The sequence below is a fragment of the Manis javanica genome, chromosome 12 (genome assembly GCF_040802235.1).
Source record: "Manis javanica isolate MJ-LG chromosome 12, MJ_LKY, whole genome shotgun sequence".
In the NCBI taxonomy this organism is placed as follows: Eukaryota; Metazoa; Chordata; class Mammalia; order Pholidota; family Manidae; genus Manis; species Manis javanica.
Genome location: NC_133167.1, coordinates 72,571,651 through 72,588,033, shown reverse-complemented (window position 1 = coordinate 72,588,033; position 16,383 = coordinate 72,571,651). Strand labels below are relative to the sequence as shown.

At 45.2% G+C, this 16,383-nt stretch overlaps 1 protein-coding gene and 1 long non-coding RNA gene across 2 annotated transcripts in view; both read right to left on the bottom strand.

The window, feature by feature from the left end:
• Window positions 1-16,383, bottom strand: part of LOC140845101 (ly6/PLAUR domain-containing protein 3-like) — a 64,152-nt gene that overhangs the window by 40,077 nt on the left and 7,692 nt on the right. The window contains exon 4 of the mRNA XM_073218854.1: window positions 15,922-16,014. Within this exon, the coding sequence (XP_073074955.1) occupies window positions 15,922-16,014 (93 nt within the window). The remainder of the gene's footprint in view (window positions 1-15,921; window positions 16,015-16,383) is intronic.
• On the bottom strand, window positions 5,918-10,045 carry LOC140845108 (uncharacterized). The gene is made up of 3 exons (XR_012123802.1): window positions 9,925-10,045; window positions 8,276-8,367; window positions 5,918-6,445 (listed from the first exon to the last, which is right to left on the bottom strand). It is a non-coding gene; the product is annotated as an uncharacterized lncRNA (long non-coding RNA).

Here is a 16,383-nt window from a genome sequence, read left to right as displayed (position 1 = left end):
GCTGTCTTTCCTGGTTTTGTGTTTTGGTTGTTGTAGGCTGTCTCTGCACTAAGATCAGCCTGAGGTGTAACCTTAAGTCTCTCAGGTCTCTTCTGAATCTTTCCCTAGGCATACACAGTCACTTTATAATTTTTTTCCATATATATAGTTGTTTTTGAATGCCTTACTCTTTAATGTCTGACTTCCCAAATAGGAAAAAGCAAAGATGAAGGAAGGAAAAAAGGTGTCAGCCCTTTAAATCCCCTGGGAGTCACTTCAGCTGGAGAGAGAGGGACTTGCAACAGTAGAGGTGTGACAGCCATAGCTGCCCACCGGTTAGTCTGTACTTCTGTGATCAGGAGCAGCAACCAGTGACCAGAGAACAGACCCCCGGTATTTGGAAGACAGGATCCTTATTGCCCGTTCTGGTTCCTGCAAGCTGCACGCAACCTACTCCAGGAGCATGTCAGTCACGTGGCCCCAGGTGGCAGATGGGTAGCTGCTACTGTACTAAGAGCTGAAGTTGACTGAAATGAACCGCAATTTGCCATCCAAGCCTGCCCCTGCAAGTTGCAAACCTTGAACAGACTCTGGAGTTCCAAGCTGGTTATATCAGACAGATTCTACCAGTGTGTAGAAGTATAGGTCAGGGTGGGAAGGTGGATTTCTGGTTCTTCCTACTCTGTCATCTTCCCACTGTTTGTCATAGTTTTTAAGCTGCATAGCTTAGATCAGTAGTTCTAACTACCAAGTTAAAAGGAATTTACTGGGCAAAAGAGCATGTCAAACGACACCACGGATATACAATCAGCAAAATCCAGACTGTGGGAACTCTACAAGACAATGACCTGACTTTGTTAAAAATTATTTTTAGAGAGAGATAAAAAAGAGGGGAAGCTGTAGCTTAAAAGAGACTTAATCACACAAAATCAAGTGCAGTGTGTGGATTTTGTTCGGATCCTGACTTGACAAAACAGGAAAAATATTTTTATGAGACAGGTAAGGAAATCAATGAATTGATTGGCTATTGAAACCTATTAACTATTTAAACTCTACTAGATATGAGAACTGAAACCAGGTATTTCAACATGACTTATTGGTTTGCTCCAAGGAAGTCTTGCCTGAAAGAATGAGTCTGTAAAACAATAGACAACTCATTGTTTGCTCCAGGAAATTCCTACAAACCAATTTATCTGGGCAAGCAGCTCTCCTGGCAGGGGAACACACTGCTCACTTAGGCAAAAAGCTCACTTATCAGACAGTTGTTGGCTTATCAAGACGTCACAAGCTCCCCGTTTTGTTGTGCTCACTGATCATCAACCATTGCATCATAATCCTTGCCCAATCCTAGCCGGTTCCTTGTTGGGAAGAACCTGCCTCAAATAGCCTTACTTACCTCTTCCCTTTGTGGCATTCCGAAGACTCTGGTGGTCTTTATGAAAGTCAACCATTCACAGGTAAAATAATAGTTTTATGTCATGTCTGTTAACAAAAAGGGGGCACTTTTATATCTTTGAAGAAGTATACTGAAGGATTTACAAATTACATGAAATAAAGTCTGAGATTCGCTTTATAATATGGGATGGAATATGGGTAGCTTCATAGGAGAAATGAAATTGATCAAAGGTGATTATTCCTGAGGCTCGTAGGTGCCTGCGTGGGGCTTCCTATACTATTTCTGTCTTCTTTCATGTATGCTTGAAATCATCCATGATAAAAGGGTTTTTAAGTGTGCTATTCAGACCACAGTAGTGGAGTTATGCTTGACCTTCTCTTCCTCTCCTAGGCTGTATCCAATCCACTCACACAGCCTAATTCCTAATTTGGAAAAATTCCTCCAGGATCTGCCCATTTCTCATTACCTCCACTGCTACTTCCCTGGTCCAAGCCAGCACCAGTCTCCACCTTGATTACTGCAAAAGCCAGTGGTCTCTATGCTTCAGCCTGTGCCCTCCCACAGTCCCATTCTATTCTCAACACAGCAGCCACAATGGTCCTTCTTAAAATTAAGTCTAAACCCTCTTCTCAAAACTCCACAGTGGCTTCCACCTCACTCAGAGTCAGAGTCAAGGTATCACATGGCCTACAAGGTCCTGCTCTCTGTACCACCTCCTTATCTCTCTGACCTCATCTCCTAACACATCCCGTGAGTCACTGGACTCTGGCCACACTGGACTCCCTCTTGCTCTGCCAAAGAACCAGGCATGCTCCCACCTTAGGACCTTTGCACTGGCTGTTCCTTCTGTTCTACAGTGCACTCTTTCCCCTCCTTCAAGTCTTTGCTAGAAATTGCTAGATCATAGGGCATACATATGGGTAATGCTCTTAGCGATGCCTCTCTGACCACCCTTTGTAAAACTGCAACCATGCCCTCCCAACCCAGGCTTTTCTCTCTCCTTTGTACTTAGTGCCATCATACATCACACTCGTTTGTAGCATTTACTCCGTCCTTAGACAACAAGCCCCACAAGAGCAGGGATTTCTGTCTGTCCATTTGCTGCTGTAGCCCCAGTGCCTACAACAGTGTCTGCAACAGAACAGGTGCTCAGCAAACATTTGTTCAGTGACTTCGGTCACTGCTGTCTTCCATACAGTGTTCTTGGCCACCACACTATTCCTCCAGGGTTCCAAAGTAAGTGTTAAGTCTGGATGGGATAATTAAGAAAGAAAGTCTTGATTTTTAAAAGAATTATCGTAAAGGAAGAGAGGTAGGACCCTAGGACAGTAGTCTACAGTGGTCTCTGTAAATGTAAATGGGGTAGAATCTATGAGGGGTGCCTATGGGGTGGTTGTCCGCGAACCCTACACCCCCGCCATGGACCCAGGCCTGAGACAATGGCATTACCCAGAAATGATGTAGTCTGCTAGGAGATTGGAAGAGATGTTCAATTCCTCTCCCTACGAAGCCAGGAAATGTAAACTAAAACAACAACATGTTACCTTGGCAGCTTTACAAACAAGGGGAGGATAATCAGGAAATGAGCGATGTTAATTCAAGACAAACTTTTAACACAGTGTTTGATTTTCTGGGCATGTCTCAAAACAAATGACTCTGATTTCTTTTTCAAATACTGAAATAATTATTTCATGGATAAAAAATACTGGTATTCACTTTGGGAAAAACGTTTGGCGGTATGTACAAGATTGCTCATATTTATGCCCTATAACCTACCAATTCCACCTCTGGGTATATTCCCAAGGAAAGTGATTGCATTTATCCATGTAGAGGGATGTCCATGGCAGCTCTACTCATAATAGCTAAAAACTGGAAACAGCCCAAATCAGTAATAGACATTGGGGTAAATAAATGTGGTATATTCATAAAATGAAATGCTTCACAGCAATTTTTAAAAAATAATATTGCTACATGTAATCTGGGTGAATCTCATGACATGAAGTGAAAGAAGTCAGACATAAGAACCTGTCATTGTATGACTCCTTTATATAAATATCAGAAACAGGCGTATGTAACCTGTGCATCAGAAAGTGGTTACCTTTGGGTGGTATCGACTGGAAGCAGGCACAAGGGAACCTTCTGGAATTATTAGAACATTATATATTTTGGCCAAGGTGGTAGTTACATTGTATACATAGACACATAGATTCATTGAGCTGTGCCCCTCAATTTTTTGTTCTATGTTTTAACCCATAAAAAAAGTTAGAAGTTTTAAATTTTTCTGTAAAACAGACTAAAAGACAAGTATGTCTCTACTTTCTAGACCCGAGACACCAGAATGCAGGACTGGCTGGGTGGCGTGTACATGGGGAAAAAAGCCCTGGTGCTCAGATTCCCTCTCTCGCCACAAGGTGGCTCTCCCTTCTCTCAAGTGTCTCCCAGGCCTCTGGGAAAAGTCAGGACGGTCACTGCAGGGGGAGGGCCTTGTGCTCCTGAAAGGGACGGCAGGGGCCTGGCGTGGGAATGTTGCTTAATGCCGCTGGCCTCACTACGGAAAAATACAGCTCTTCCAGGACAAAGGCTTGAATCCCAGCTGTGCCATGTCTTAGCTGTGTGACCTTGGGAATGTTCCTTAACTTCTCTGTGCCTCAGGATCCTCATTTGTACAGTGGAAATAATAACGGTACAAAAACTTGTGGTGACATTGCTGGTGGTAGTACTGGTGGTGGCGGTGGTGGTGTAAAATGAGTTAATTCTCATGAAACTCTTAGGACATCACTTGGCACAGGAAGACCTCAATGTCATTATCTGAATTGATATTAAGAGATAAAGTCTCAGTAACCAGTAGGGGAAGACCTGACACTCCACTTCTTCAGGGCCTTGCTAGGCCTTGGGAACCTGGCTGAGCTAGACAGGATGGAGCCTGTTCTGGCTGTTACGTTCTTTCCCAGAACCTGATGGTCCATTCACAGGGGCCTCACAAGTCTTTCTGTACCTCAATGAGGGAGACAGAATAATGGCCCCCAAATTCCCACTCCTAATCCTCTGGGCCTATGAATATGTTAGTTTACACAGCGAAAGGGACCTGGTACTATCATTAAGTATCTTGAGATGGGGAGATGATCCTGGATTATCAGGAAAAGTACAATGTAGTCACCTGGGTCCTTCTAACAGGGAGGCAAGAGGATGAGAGAAAAGAAAACCTGACGCCAGAAGGACAAGTCCAAGCGGGGAGGCCAGGAGCTGAGGAATGGGGGTGGCCCCAGCAGCTGGGACGTGCAAGGAGCAGATGCTCCCCCAGAGGTTCTAGGAGGACCACAGCCTGTGATTTTAGCCCTGTGAGACCTATTTAAGGTTTGTGACCTCCAGAACTGTATGAAAATAAAGCTGTGCTGTTCTAAACCACTAAGTTTGTGGCGATTTGTTACGGCAGCAATTAGAAACTAATACATTCAACTTCAAGCAATGTCTGGGCAACTTGGTGGCATTTGTAGTTGTACATCTTCATTTTCTTTGAATAGGAAATACAGTCTCATGGCTTAAAATTCAGTAAGTATATATGACCACTTTGGAAGATGGTCTGTCGGTATTTAGCTGAACATATGCACACCCTGGGACCCCGCACTTCCAGTCCTGCCTACGTCCTCAACAGAAATGCACAGGGACAGCTCCAAGGCTGTTCCTAGCAGCACTCCTTGTCACGGTCCCAGCTGCAAGCAATCCAAATGCCTGTCAGCAGCAGGACAGACAAATACGCTCACCGTGTCGTACAAGCCACCGTGGGCCCTGCATCCTCCCCATTCTTGGCGCCCACAGTGCCCAGGAGTGGGATCGATGTGTCTGGAAGAGTCCGACTCCTTGTGAGTGATTATAATATGGACAGTGTTTGCGGAGTGCTCGAAGCACTTTCCACGTGTCAACTGATCTCATCCTCACAACTCTGTGAGGTCAGTGCTTTTATATTATCCCTGTTTTCCTGGTGGGGAAACTGAGGGACGAGGCATCAAAATAAGATGCCAAAGCACACTTTCTAGTGCAGAATGAGGAGCTGAACCCAAGCACTCTGGCTGTACCTTCAGAGCAGGAGACACGGAAAGGCAGGAGCTGGCAGGAGCCTGGGGCCAGCAAGCCTGTCCCCGCCCAGTGGAGCAACCGGGGCCCTCAGGACTCAAGCTGCCAGAGGCCAGCTGTCTCCAGGTCCCATGCACGCACTTCCTAATCCATGGGCTGTCCTGACATGTGAGCAGCCTTCCCAGGAGGTTGGTGGTCACAGGCTGAGGGTGCCAGGGTTGGGGGGCTGCTAGATTCCTTCCTAGCTCTACCTGAGCTGGGGAGTAGGAATTTGTTCCTGGGCCAATGGTCACTGCTGGGAAAGCTCTTATGGTCGCAGTGGTGGCATCGGCGGGGGAGTCGGGTGTATCTTCAATATTGCAAAAGCCCCACACTTGAGCCAGGTTCTTTGCTCTGGGCCAGAATGACACCTGAGCGGCCAGGACGTACTGGCTGTCTGTCTCCCACTGCTCAGAGACCAAGGACGGGAAGAGCTGAGTTCTGATGGGCAAAACACAGGGATATTGGTTTACACTCCGAAGGCACCAGGAGAGACAAGTCTTTTAATTGTGGAAGGCTGGGTTTGGGTTGGTCAGACCAGCTGATAAAGAGCTGTTATTGCAGACGTGAGCCTCTCCAAGTCTGTGAGCTCTGAGGAGAAGGAGGCCATTGCAGGAGACCAGGAGCCAGGAAAGCCAGCCCCGCAGTTACTGTGAGGATGAACGGCTGCTGCAGACGGGACTGTCCCTCCGTTCCACATCCCAGGAGCCCGAGAGGTGGGAGTGTGCCCAGCCAGCCTTGCCTTACCCAGGGAAGTTCTAGAATCATCTGGGGTTAGTTATTTTCTACAAGCAGCAGAAGTCCTGGGAAATTGGCTTGGGCAAACCACTAAATCTCCTTCACTTGTAAAATGTGGCTGGTCCAGGTTCCGGCTTTATGAGCTCTTGTGACAAGTAAGTGCCTTCCACACATCACAGGCATGGAGCCGGGATGGAGCACAAGTTTGTAAGGCCTGAAGACCTACGAGGAAAGATTCTGAAATGAACCCAAAAGATTTTGGGATACGTGAAACCCTCACCTGCACCTTTATTACAAACCAGCGCTCAATTGAGCCAAAGGCAAAAATTAAGAAAGAGAGATCTAAATGAATCTCTCTAGGTTAAAGAGCTCAAAACAGATAATACAGTGGCCTAAACTAAGTAATGTCAAGGCATTCCACTCAACAACCAGCAGATGTGGACGTTTCCAAAGCTTCCTGCCAGCTGCTTCTGGACAATCAGGACAATCACACCCGAACCAGAAACACACACACAGCGGCTTCTCTGCTCAGCCGCCCTCTACCACTTGGTTGCCTTCCCCAGTACCAACCCTGGCCACCCTGAGCCTGAGAGCTTTCTTCAAAGATGCCCCACCCTCGAGCTTCCAGGGATCCTCCTCCTCCAAACGGGCCTCTGACCTCTCCTGCCCGGGAGCAGAGTACAAAACTTAGCTGATGGAACTATGCAGACTGTGATGCCGGCCCCGCTTCTTTACCACGTAACTGCATAGTTATACGACTCTGGCTTGGCCATGTGACTAGCTTTCATAGACAGAATGAGGTGCCCGTTTCCAGCCTAGGTCTCAGTTGTGGGGCCTTGCACATTGCCACTTGTACTTTTGCACCAGCATAAGAACAAGCCTGGGCTAGCCTACTGGAAGGTGACAGACATGTAGTGCAAAACCAAGCCTCTCAGCCAAGACCCAGCCGGGTAGGCTAACAGTTGATCCCCAGACATATGAGCGAGCAAAGCCAATGATAATGCCAAAAGAAAAAGCATGGGCTTAAAAGAAACATGAAATTCAAGAAAATGGTCATTTAAACAATAGGGGAAAATGGTAAGAGCTTGAACCAGCCTGCTCAGGATTCAAATCATGACTTTGTAACTTCCCAGCCCTGGGCGTGCCGCGTCATCTCTCCTGTCCAGCTCACTGCGAAGGAGGTAGCCTAGGGGACTGGAGGAGGCACGAAAGGCTTGTGTCCCAATACTACAGAAAACATTTGCATAATGGTTTTTCCAGAATTGGGTGTTTCCCCATCCCAAATCCCCAGAATATAAGAAATGACCATAAAAATCATGAGACCTATTTTTTAAATAATATAAAGAGTAAAGGCTTTCAAGCTTATTCCCTTCTATCTCCAAAGTCATCTATAAGCCCCTCACCTCAACACATTCCCAGCAGTTCATTCCGGCCCTGACCTTGTCCTGCAATTATCTTTAATGTCATCCATTCCTTCCACGAAGGGCTTTCTGTGACTCTAGACAAGAGACCCAGACCCTGCCCGAGACCATTCCCTAGTACACAGTAGGTGCTCAATAAAAGCCTTCAGCATGCCTAATAATGCCTCTTTTTTTAAAGTCCGTACTAGCAGAATAAAAAACCCTACGCCTCACCCTCCAATTCTGTCTTTGGAATTTTCTGGTTCACAGGCTCCTAACTGGGTCACAGGACAAAGTTCCAAGGTTAAGGTTCTTTCCCAAATGGGCTTGGACCTATCTCGCCAGCCCCCTCTCATTATTCCCTCCCACACAAAGCTGCGTCCTTCTTCCCAGAACAGGGCGGGCTCTTTCAAGCCTCTGCCGCTTGTGGTTTGAGGACCTGCTCCAACATATCTCCCTCAAGGAGACCCTGGAGAACCCAGACAGAGTCCATGTGTTGGTGTGTCTGTGGAGGGTTTAGTTGAACGTTGTAGCCTCGTTGGCCAAAAACCAAGAGCTGACTATGCTCCTCTAGGCCACCAGGGGGCGCCTTCAACCACCAACCTGACTTCTTGCCTCAAAACCCCCAACAGTGGTGCACATTTGTTCTTACCTTTAGCAGTTAAGACTGGGTTCAGATCCTGGACCAGCCAATTACTCATTCTGAAACTGAGCTAGTGACATCACCTCTGCAGTCCTCTGTTTCTGCAAAGAGTCATCAGGTGGATTAAATAGATTGTTTCCAATAAAATGCTTGGAGTGATTGGGGATGCTCTGATTGGTGACAGGGATTTGGCTGGCACAGGTGGACACATCTGTCATGTCTCCTTTAACAGTGCATTTAAGATGTGTGCATTTCAGTGCATGCAAACTTTACCTCAGTGAAAACAAAGTAAGAATAAAATGTAAATAAATATTGGGCTCTGTTGATTTTACACACGGGATGGTGCTAATGGGAGATTGTACTGGAGATGGCAACTTACTTTGAAATGCATCAGAAAAATTAGAGGAAGTGATGGATAGACAGAGGGATAGAAAGATGGCTGGGTAAGTGATAAAACAAGTTGAGTAAAATGTTAATTGAAGAATCTAGGTAATAGGTACCTGAGTTTAGTTTTCACTATAAAACTGAATTTCAAATGTGTGAAATTTTTCATTACACATGTTTGGGAAAATGCAAAAAACAAAAGTTGGTGAAGCTGTTGAGTCAGCAAAGAAATTTGGATTGAATTGGTTAGAGGTAACCAATTCAAGTAACATTCAGGTGAAATGCAAGATGTTGTTCAGAATGTGTAAATTTCCAGTCATAAGATGGGTAAATTCTGGGGCTCTAATGGACAGCTTGGTGATGGTAGTTAAGAATATTCTATTGTATACTTGAAAGTTGCTAAGAGTAAATCCTAAGGGTTCTCAACATGGATGGAGCTAGAGGGTATTATGCTCAGTGAAATAAGCCAGGCGGAGAAAGACAAGTACCAAATGATTTCACTCATATGTGGAGTATAAGAACAAAAGAAAACTGAAGGAACAAAACAGCAGCAGAAGCACAGAACCCAAGAATGGGCTAACAGTTACCAAAGGGAAAGGGACTGGGGAGGACCGGTGGGAAGGGAGGGTTAAGGGTGGGAAAAAAGAAAGGGGACCTTACAATTAACATGTATAGTGTGGGGGGGGGGGTACGGAGAGGGCTGTGCAACACAGAGAAGACAAGTAGTGATTTTACAGCATCTTACTATGCTGATGGACAGTGACTGTAAACGGGGATGTGGGGGGGACTTGGTGAAGGGGGGAGCCTAGTAAACATAATGTCCTTCATGTAATTGTAGATTAATGATACCAAAATAAAATTTTTAAAAATCCTAAGGGTTCTCACTATGTGAAGTGACAGATAAGTTAATTAGCTTGAGTGTTGTCATTATTTCACAATGTATACTATATCCAATCATCATTTTGTACACCTTAGGTATATTTTTATTCATCAATTACACCTCAATAAAGCTGGGGGGGGAGAAATCCAGTGACTGTTAAAACAAAAAATGGGCTCTAGGATGCTTGCAGCTACAATTCGGGTGCTCAGCACTTTTCTAAGTCAGCACCATCCAATAGAAATACAATGCGAGACATATGCAAATCTAAATTTCCTAGTAGACTCATTTAAAAAAGCAGAAAGAAACATGTGGGTTTAATCATACTTTAACCCAACATATCCAAAATATCATTTTAGAATGTGAGCAATACAAAATTACTAATGAAGTACTTTACCTTCTTTTATTTTTCACACTAAGTCTTTAAAACCCGGGTGCATTTCCCACTTGCGCACACCTCCGTTCAGACCAGCCACCTTCCAGGCGCTCAACGGCCACGGGTGGCAGGTGGCTGCCCTGCTGGACAGTGCAGACGGAGACCTATCAGCTAATTCGTACGTGTTCACAACAGCCTTGTGACGTAGGTATTGCTTTCATTCTGGAGAGGAGGAAACTGAGGCACAGACAGATGGCATGCCCAAAGTCACACGCTGGGGAAGGAGCGGGCTCTGGAGCCGGCCAACAGGGCTCCGTGCGCGCGGAACCCGGGAGGGCTCCCCCAGGCAGCACATCAGGCTGAGCGAGCAGCAGCCCAGGGACCCCCTCTCACGATCCCAGGAGAGGGAATGATGGTGGTTCTCCAGAGTCCGAAGGGGAAACTCACAGCTGGACCCGGGCATAAGGGTGTGGAGGGAATGAAGAGACACGGGAAAGGATGGCATCATCTTCCCTCTTACCACAGACTGCCAGGGAATCAGGAAAATCACGCACACATCCGGCTGCTGACGTGGCTGCAGATGCTCCCGGCCCTTTACCTCGGGCTGCAGCAGGAAGCTGGGGGGAGCCCCTGTGAAGGCCCCGCCCAGGAGGGTGGGGGTGGCAAAGCCTCTTGCAATGGCCTGTCCAGTGGGCCAGCCCCACAGTGAGAACCCCCGTTTCTCATTCAATGACCCTCCCTTTCCAAATGGGGAAACTGAGGCCCAGAGAAGCCATATGACTTGTCCAGAATCACATAGGAAGGATGGAAGATGTATCAGAAAGTACAGGAAAGCCCCCTCCTGCCCCCAGCCCATGGCTACCCAATGCCCTTTCCAGGAGCAACGGTATTTACTGCCTGGTGGGTATTTCCAGAAGTTTTCTAGGCATAGACAAGCATTTGCGCAGAGATTTTGGTTTTCACACTGCTCTGCGTCTTTTTTCACTTAACAATATCATCTTCACGAACTCTCCAGGTTAACACACATAAATGTGCCTTGTTTTTTAAATGCCCACCGAGCACCACGCTGTCTGAATGTACGATAAATAACGTGATCAGCCCCCTCCTGATAAACATTTAGGCTATTCCTAGCTTGTTGCCACTACAAACACTACTGGGATCAGGATCACTTGGGCAGACCCCGTGTCAGCCACATGAGTCGGTGCCTGAAAGGTAAATTCCTAAGAGGAAAACCGCCAAGTCAACAGTGACGTGCGTGCGTCATTTTGAAAACATTTTTTCATCGCGTTCCCAGTTGCCCCCCTGCCACTGGTTGACTGCCCGTTTCTCAAAGGGCCTTTTTGCTCTCTCTGTATTACTTGAATATTTTACAGCAAGAAGATATTCATGTATTACTTATGTAATTCAAATTAAATAAGCCCTTCATTAAAAACACAAACCCGGGAAGAAGCGAAACCAGCAAGGCCAGTTGGGGCGGAGCCTCCCGCCCTGTCCCCAGCCAGCCTTGCCTGGGGTTGGAATCCATTTCCCAAGCGCAAACATGGACCTCGAAGAGCAAACCTTGGGAAAAATACAGGGATGAGATTATGTCATTTTCCCGCCTCTGTTGCCTTGCACAGGGCTAGATCCTCCTGCTCTGGAGGGTCGTCCTCTTTCTCCTTCTTCTTTCTCTAACTCCTCTTTAGCCCTGTACCAGGAACAATTTTAAGCTATGTCCAGGTCAATAAAAGAACATGGAAGTCAAGCAGAATCTAGCATTTCTAACAAGAAAAAGGAGAGGAAAGCAGAGCTAGAAACTTAGCAGTAGAAACTGGAAGAGCAAAATAATAATCTATCTATTTGAAACACATGAATCTCTTCCTCTCTTTTCCCTTCCCTTCCTGAACACAAGGAAGGAGGTGTCCGGAAAAGGGGTTGAAGTGGAGGGAACATGGAGCTCAGAACAGGGCGTCGGAGCCCAGGTGGGGTAAGCAGGGTGTCCACCCAAGGGACCGGGGGTGTGGACAGTGGCAGAGTAAGAGACTGGTTACTTTCAGGGGGAATTGAGCTGGTAAATAAGTACATTAAGGACTTTAGGAGCCAGATTTCTCGCCGATGGAGAATTGAGCTGCAATTACACGGAAGAAAAAGCTAGAATAAACCCTGTAGCATTGGGTTGGAATTGAAGATACCAGGGAAAACTCATGAGTTTCAATATACAGAGATGTAAAAATAAATATAGATGTAAATATGTATATAAATATTTACATGTGTATATATGTGTATAATTGTAACCCATTGATGCTCTCAGTTTATTCTGATGAGACTAAATAAATAAATAAATCGGAAGTTTGATGAGGAATGGGATATTTGCATCACCCCAAAATATCTCCCCAGAACAAACATTAATTACAAAAGGGAAAAGAGTGACTTTGCAGTGGAGTCCAGAAGACACCGCCTCGCAGGAGCAACACCGCACACATCCTGATGGGAAGGAGGAAGATGCTAACAGCTTTTCTGTGACACTCCTGTCCAAGGTGCATAACCTGACCATGGCAAATATGAGATGAATGCAAATTAGTGGAACTCCTACCAGAAAAACTGGCCTGTAATGTCCACAAGAGACATGAAGCTCCAGGAAAGAGGGAAGACATTTTCCAGACTAAAGGAAGCTAAGGAGCCAGGACAGGGGGATGCAGTGCAAGCTTCTAGATTGGAACCTTCGCTGGGAAGGTCATTATTGGGACATCTGGTGAAACTTGAATGGAGAAGGAGGATTAGATGTAGTAATTTATCAATGCTAACACTTTTCATTTTTGAGGTCATACTTTGGTTTTGTAGGAGAAGGTCCTTACTCATAGGAAATGCACACTAAACATCCAGAGGTGATGGGACATAATACTGGCAACTCACTCCTGGACAGTTTAGGATAAATCATTTATTTGTACTCTGCTTATAACTCTTCTATAATTTCGAGGTCTTTCCACTTAAAAAAATATTAAAGCAGTGCTTTTAAAACTTGTCTGATTGATTACACTGGGACTAAGAAATATGTTTGACATCAAGACTAGTATGAAACATACTTGTGAAACAAAAACAAAAGCATCACAAAGCAAAACAGCGTTGCCTAAAAAGAGAACATCAAACATGGTTTTTATAAATTGTTAATGCAACACGGGAAAATAACTCCCAAGAGAAACAGTAAAGAAACCCCAAAATCACCAGTGGAGACTCACTGAATTATTTCGTGACCTACAATTTTTGTCCAGTCTTTTCACAAGTACATTATAATGAAGCAAATACACATACAGGTTGAATCATGTCCCAGGCACTGCTGTGAGTACTCTGCAGATACTACTTAATCCTCACAATAATCTTACGAGGGAGGTAATATTAATTCCCAAATTAAAGCTGATGAAACTGAGGCCGAGAAAAGTTAAGTAACTTGCCTAAGGTCACACAGCTAGGAAAAGGCAGAGCTGCCTTAGGATTTTAGCCTGACTTCACAACACCTTGCAAAAGGGATATTATCATCCCTCATTTGACAGATTAGGTATCAAAGTTCCTGAGAAACTAAATGGCCAGTGCACGGCCACACTGATTCTGAAAAGCACAGACACCAGTCCCCAAAAATGGTCTTATGAAGTCGGTGGGGAAATGATGTCAATGCTTAGATCCCAAATCAGGAATCACAATTCGTTCGACCAAGCCAGGGATCAGTAGCAAGCCCTCCAGCTGTTTCACCAATGCTCAGGCTCTCCACGCAGAGCTTCACTGTCCAGTACGGGGCCCACAAGTCACAGGTGGCTGTGTGAATTTCAGTTAATTCAAATTAAATAAAATGAAAACTTCGGGGTCTGTGCTCTTGACTACCACGTTGCACAGCAGAGATGGGTGGATGCTTCCATTGGCACGGAAGTCCTACTGGGCAAGGAGGGATCTAGGGATTGCTTTGCAAGGAAATGACAATTATTCTTTGTAAAGGGGGGGACTGGGATATTCTGGCCATTCTTTAATTAAATGACAACACAGGAGCACATTCTATCAGATCTTTTGTTAACAACCACATTGCCCGTTTTTGCTGAAGTGGTAGTCAGATTTTTTCACAGGAACAAATTAAGAAAAGTCCAATGGCCCACACACCCCAACGTGAGTTTCCATCCATAGATGTGACCCCTGACGGTACCTGTAAACTGTCATCGTGTAGATTTCTAATTCACTGGCTTGGAATCCTAGATCTTGTTTCTGTAGTTGGCACTCTGTGTCACGAACAAATGCACTGCCCTGAAGAACTCCAAGCAGAGAAGGCAGAGGACAGCGTTTGTAAAATAACAGCAGCTACCGATTACTAAATGCGCTACACAGCCAGGGCTGTTACTGGCCTCCTTGTCATCGGACCCCTGCTATCCCAGGAAGCACACGTGGTTACGACCATTTCACAGACACAGTGGCTCACCAAGGCGAAGTCACCTGCCCAAATCCACGCAGGTAATAAACAGAGGACACAAACCTGGACCTCTCCCAACCCAACCTCCACACCCGGCTTCTCCCTGTGAATATACTCAGTCTGAAGCAAGCCAAAGAGACACATTGACTCCAGTGTAAAAACAGTTCTGACTCAGCCCACTGGAAAGTTCAACATGACACTTGACGTCTGTCGACACAATTAGGAAACCATAACAACTGAATTGATGTTAATGATAGACAGGCCAGAGGGAGGGTGGAGAGTAGGAAAAAATAACAGGTACAAGAGGGCAGATTAAAGGTTAAAAAGAGTAGACTAAAGATAAGAGGGGAGGAAATGTCCAGCTGGCTGAATTGCTCCCCAGTCTGTTGCCCCTATTTTCTAACCAGGCCCTGACACCCGCCACCCCTACCACTGCCATGTGGATGGAAATCACAGGCCTTTTCTATCTTACCCATGAAGTCCAGTCCTGTAATAATGGAAATTTCTACATCTGCACCATCCATACAATGACCACACGTGGCTATTTGAGCACTTGAAATATGCCTGAGACACTGAATTTGAAATTTTATTTAATGGTAATGATTTAAACTTCAATATATACCTCTGCAGGCTGGTGCAGCACTAAATGGTGAGCCACAGATTAGGGCAGGGCCTTCCCATCTGTGTCGCCCAACACTTAACATGTGAGCTAGCTGTTTGGGGGGCACCCTCCAGGGTCGGATTCCCTGGGTCCGGATCCCAGCTCCAGGAAACCCTGGGGAAGTGACCTGATCCTGTTTGTACCTCGGTGTTTGCATCTGTAAAACGAAGCATCGTAAGGGGGCCTGAAAAATGGTGAAGGTGATTGAATCTAAGTGGAAGGCGAGTGGATATGCGTGGCATGATCTTTCCAACTTGTCATTAGTGTGAGATTTTCCATAATAAAAGTTGCAAAACAAACCGTTAACTTTACAAGCGTGCCCTGAACATTCATGGGGCACGTAAAACGCTTACCACGGCACCTGGCACTGGAACAGCGGGTGCTTTAACAGACTGAACAAGCATTTACCTGGCAGGTATCTACTCTCTGGAAGGTGTCAGAGACTTAAAGATGAAAGAAACAATAACAGTGGGGATTTCTTAGATGCCACATGCTGTCCTGTTTTATACAAATGAGCTTGTTGTAGGCCTCGCAACTACTCCATGTGGTAGGTATGTTGTTATTCTCTCCTTTTAGTATAGTTTTACTGTTGCTGGGTTTTTTCTAATGTTTTAACTTCAGACTTACAGAAAAGTTGTAAAAATGACACAAAGAATTCCTAGACACACTTTAGCCAGATTCCTCAAAGTCAACATTTTACCACATTTACTTTATCATTTTCTCTTTCTCTATATAAAAAGTTTTCCTAAATAGCTTGACAGTAAGTGGCAGACACGGTTGCCCCTTCATCTCTTAATACACAATGGTGTGTTTTTCCTAAAAACAAGGCCATATTCATGAATACATTAATCTAAATCAGGAAATTAACACTGAACATAAATTTCCTAATGGATGGGGCTTCCTTGAGATTTTCATCAAATGTTAAACTCACGTCTCTTGCAGCAGCAGCAATTTTGCAGCAGCAGCATTTTGCAGTCAGGGCCCTTCCGTGTCCTTTCACCCGCCAATCTTTGCGGTGCATGACCTGGATATTGTTGAAGAGCAGAGGTCAGCTTTTTGGTAGAATCACCCTGAGTTTAGGCTTGCCCCATGTTTCCACAAGATCAGATTCAGGTTGTACACGATTTTGCCCAAGACCATGGAGGCGATGCTGTGTCCTAAGTTGTAAAGCTTTAGATATTGAGCACTTAAAACAGGGCTAGTGCAAACTGACATGTAATAGAAACGTGAAATAAACATGGGACTCCAAAGAGTACAAAAAAAGTCCCCCAAGTATCTCATTGATAATGTTTTTCTATTGATGACATATTTAAATGATAATGTTTATGTATGTGGAATTAAAAGCTATTACTAAAACTAAGTACACCTTGTTTTTACTTTTTCAATGTGAATA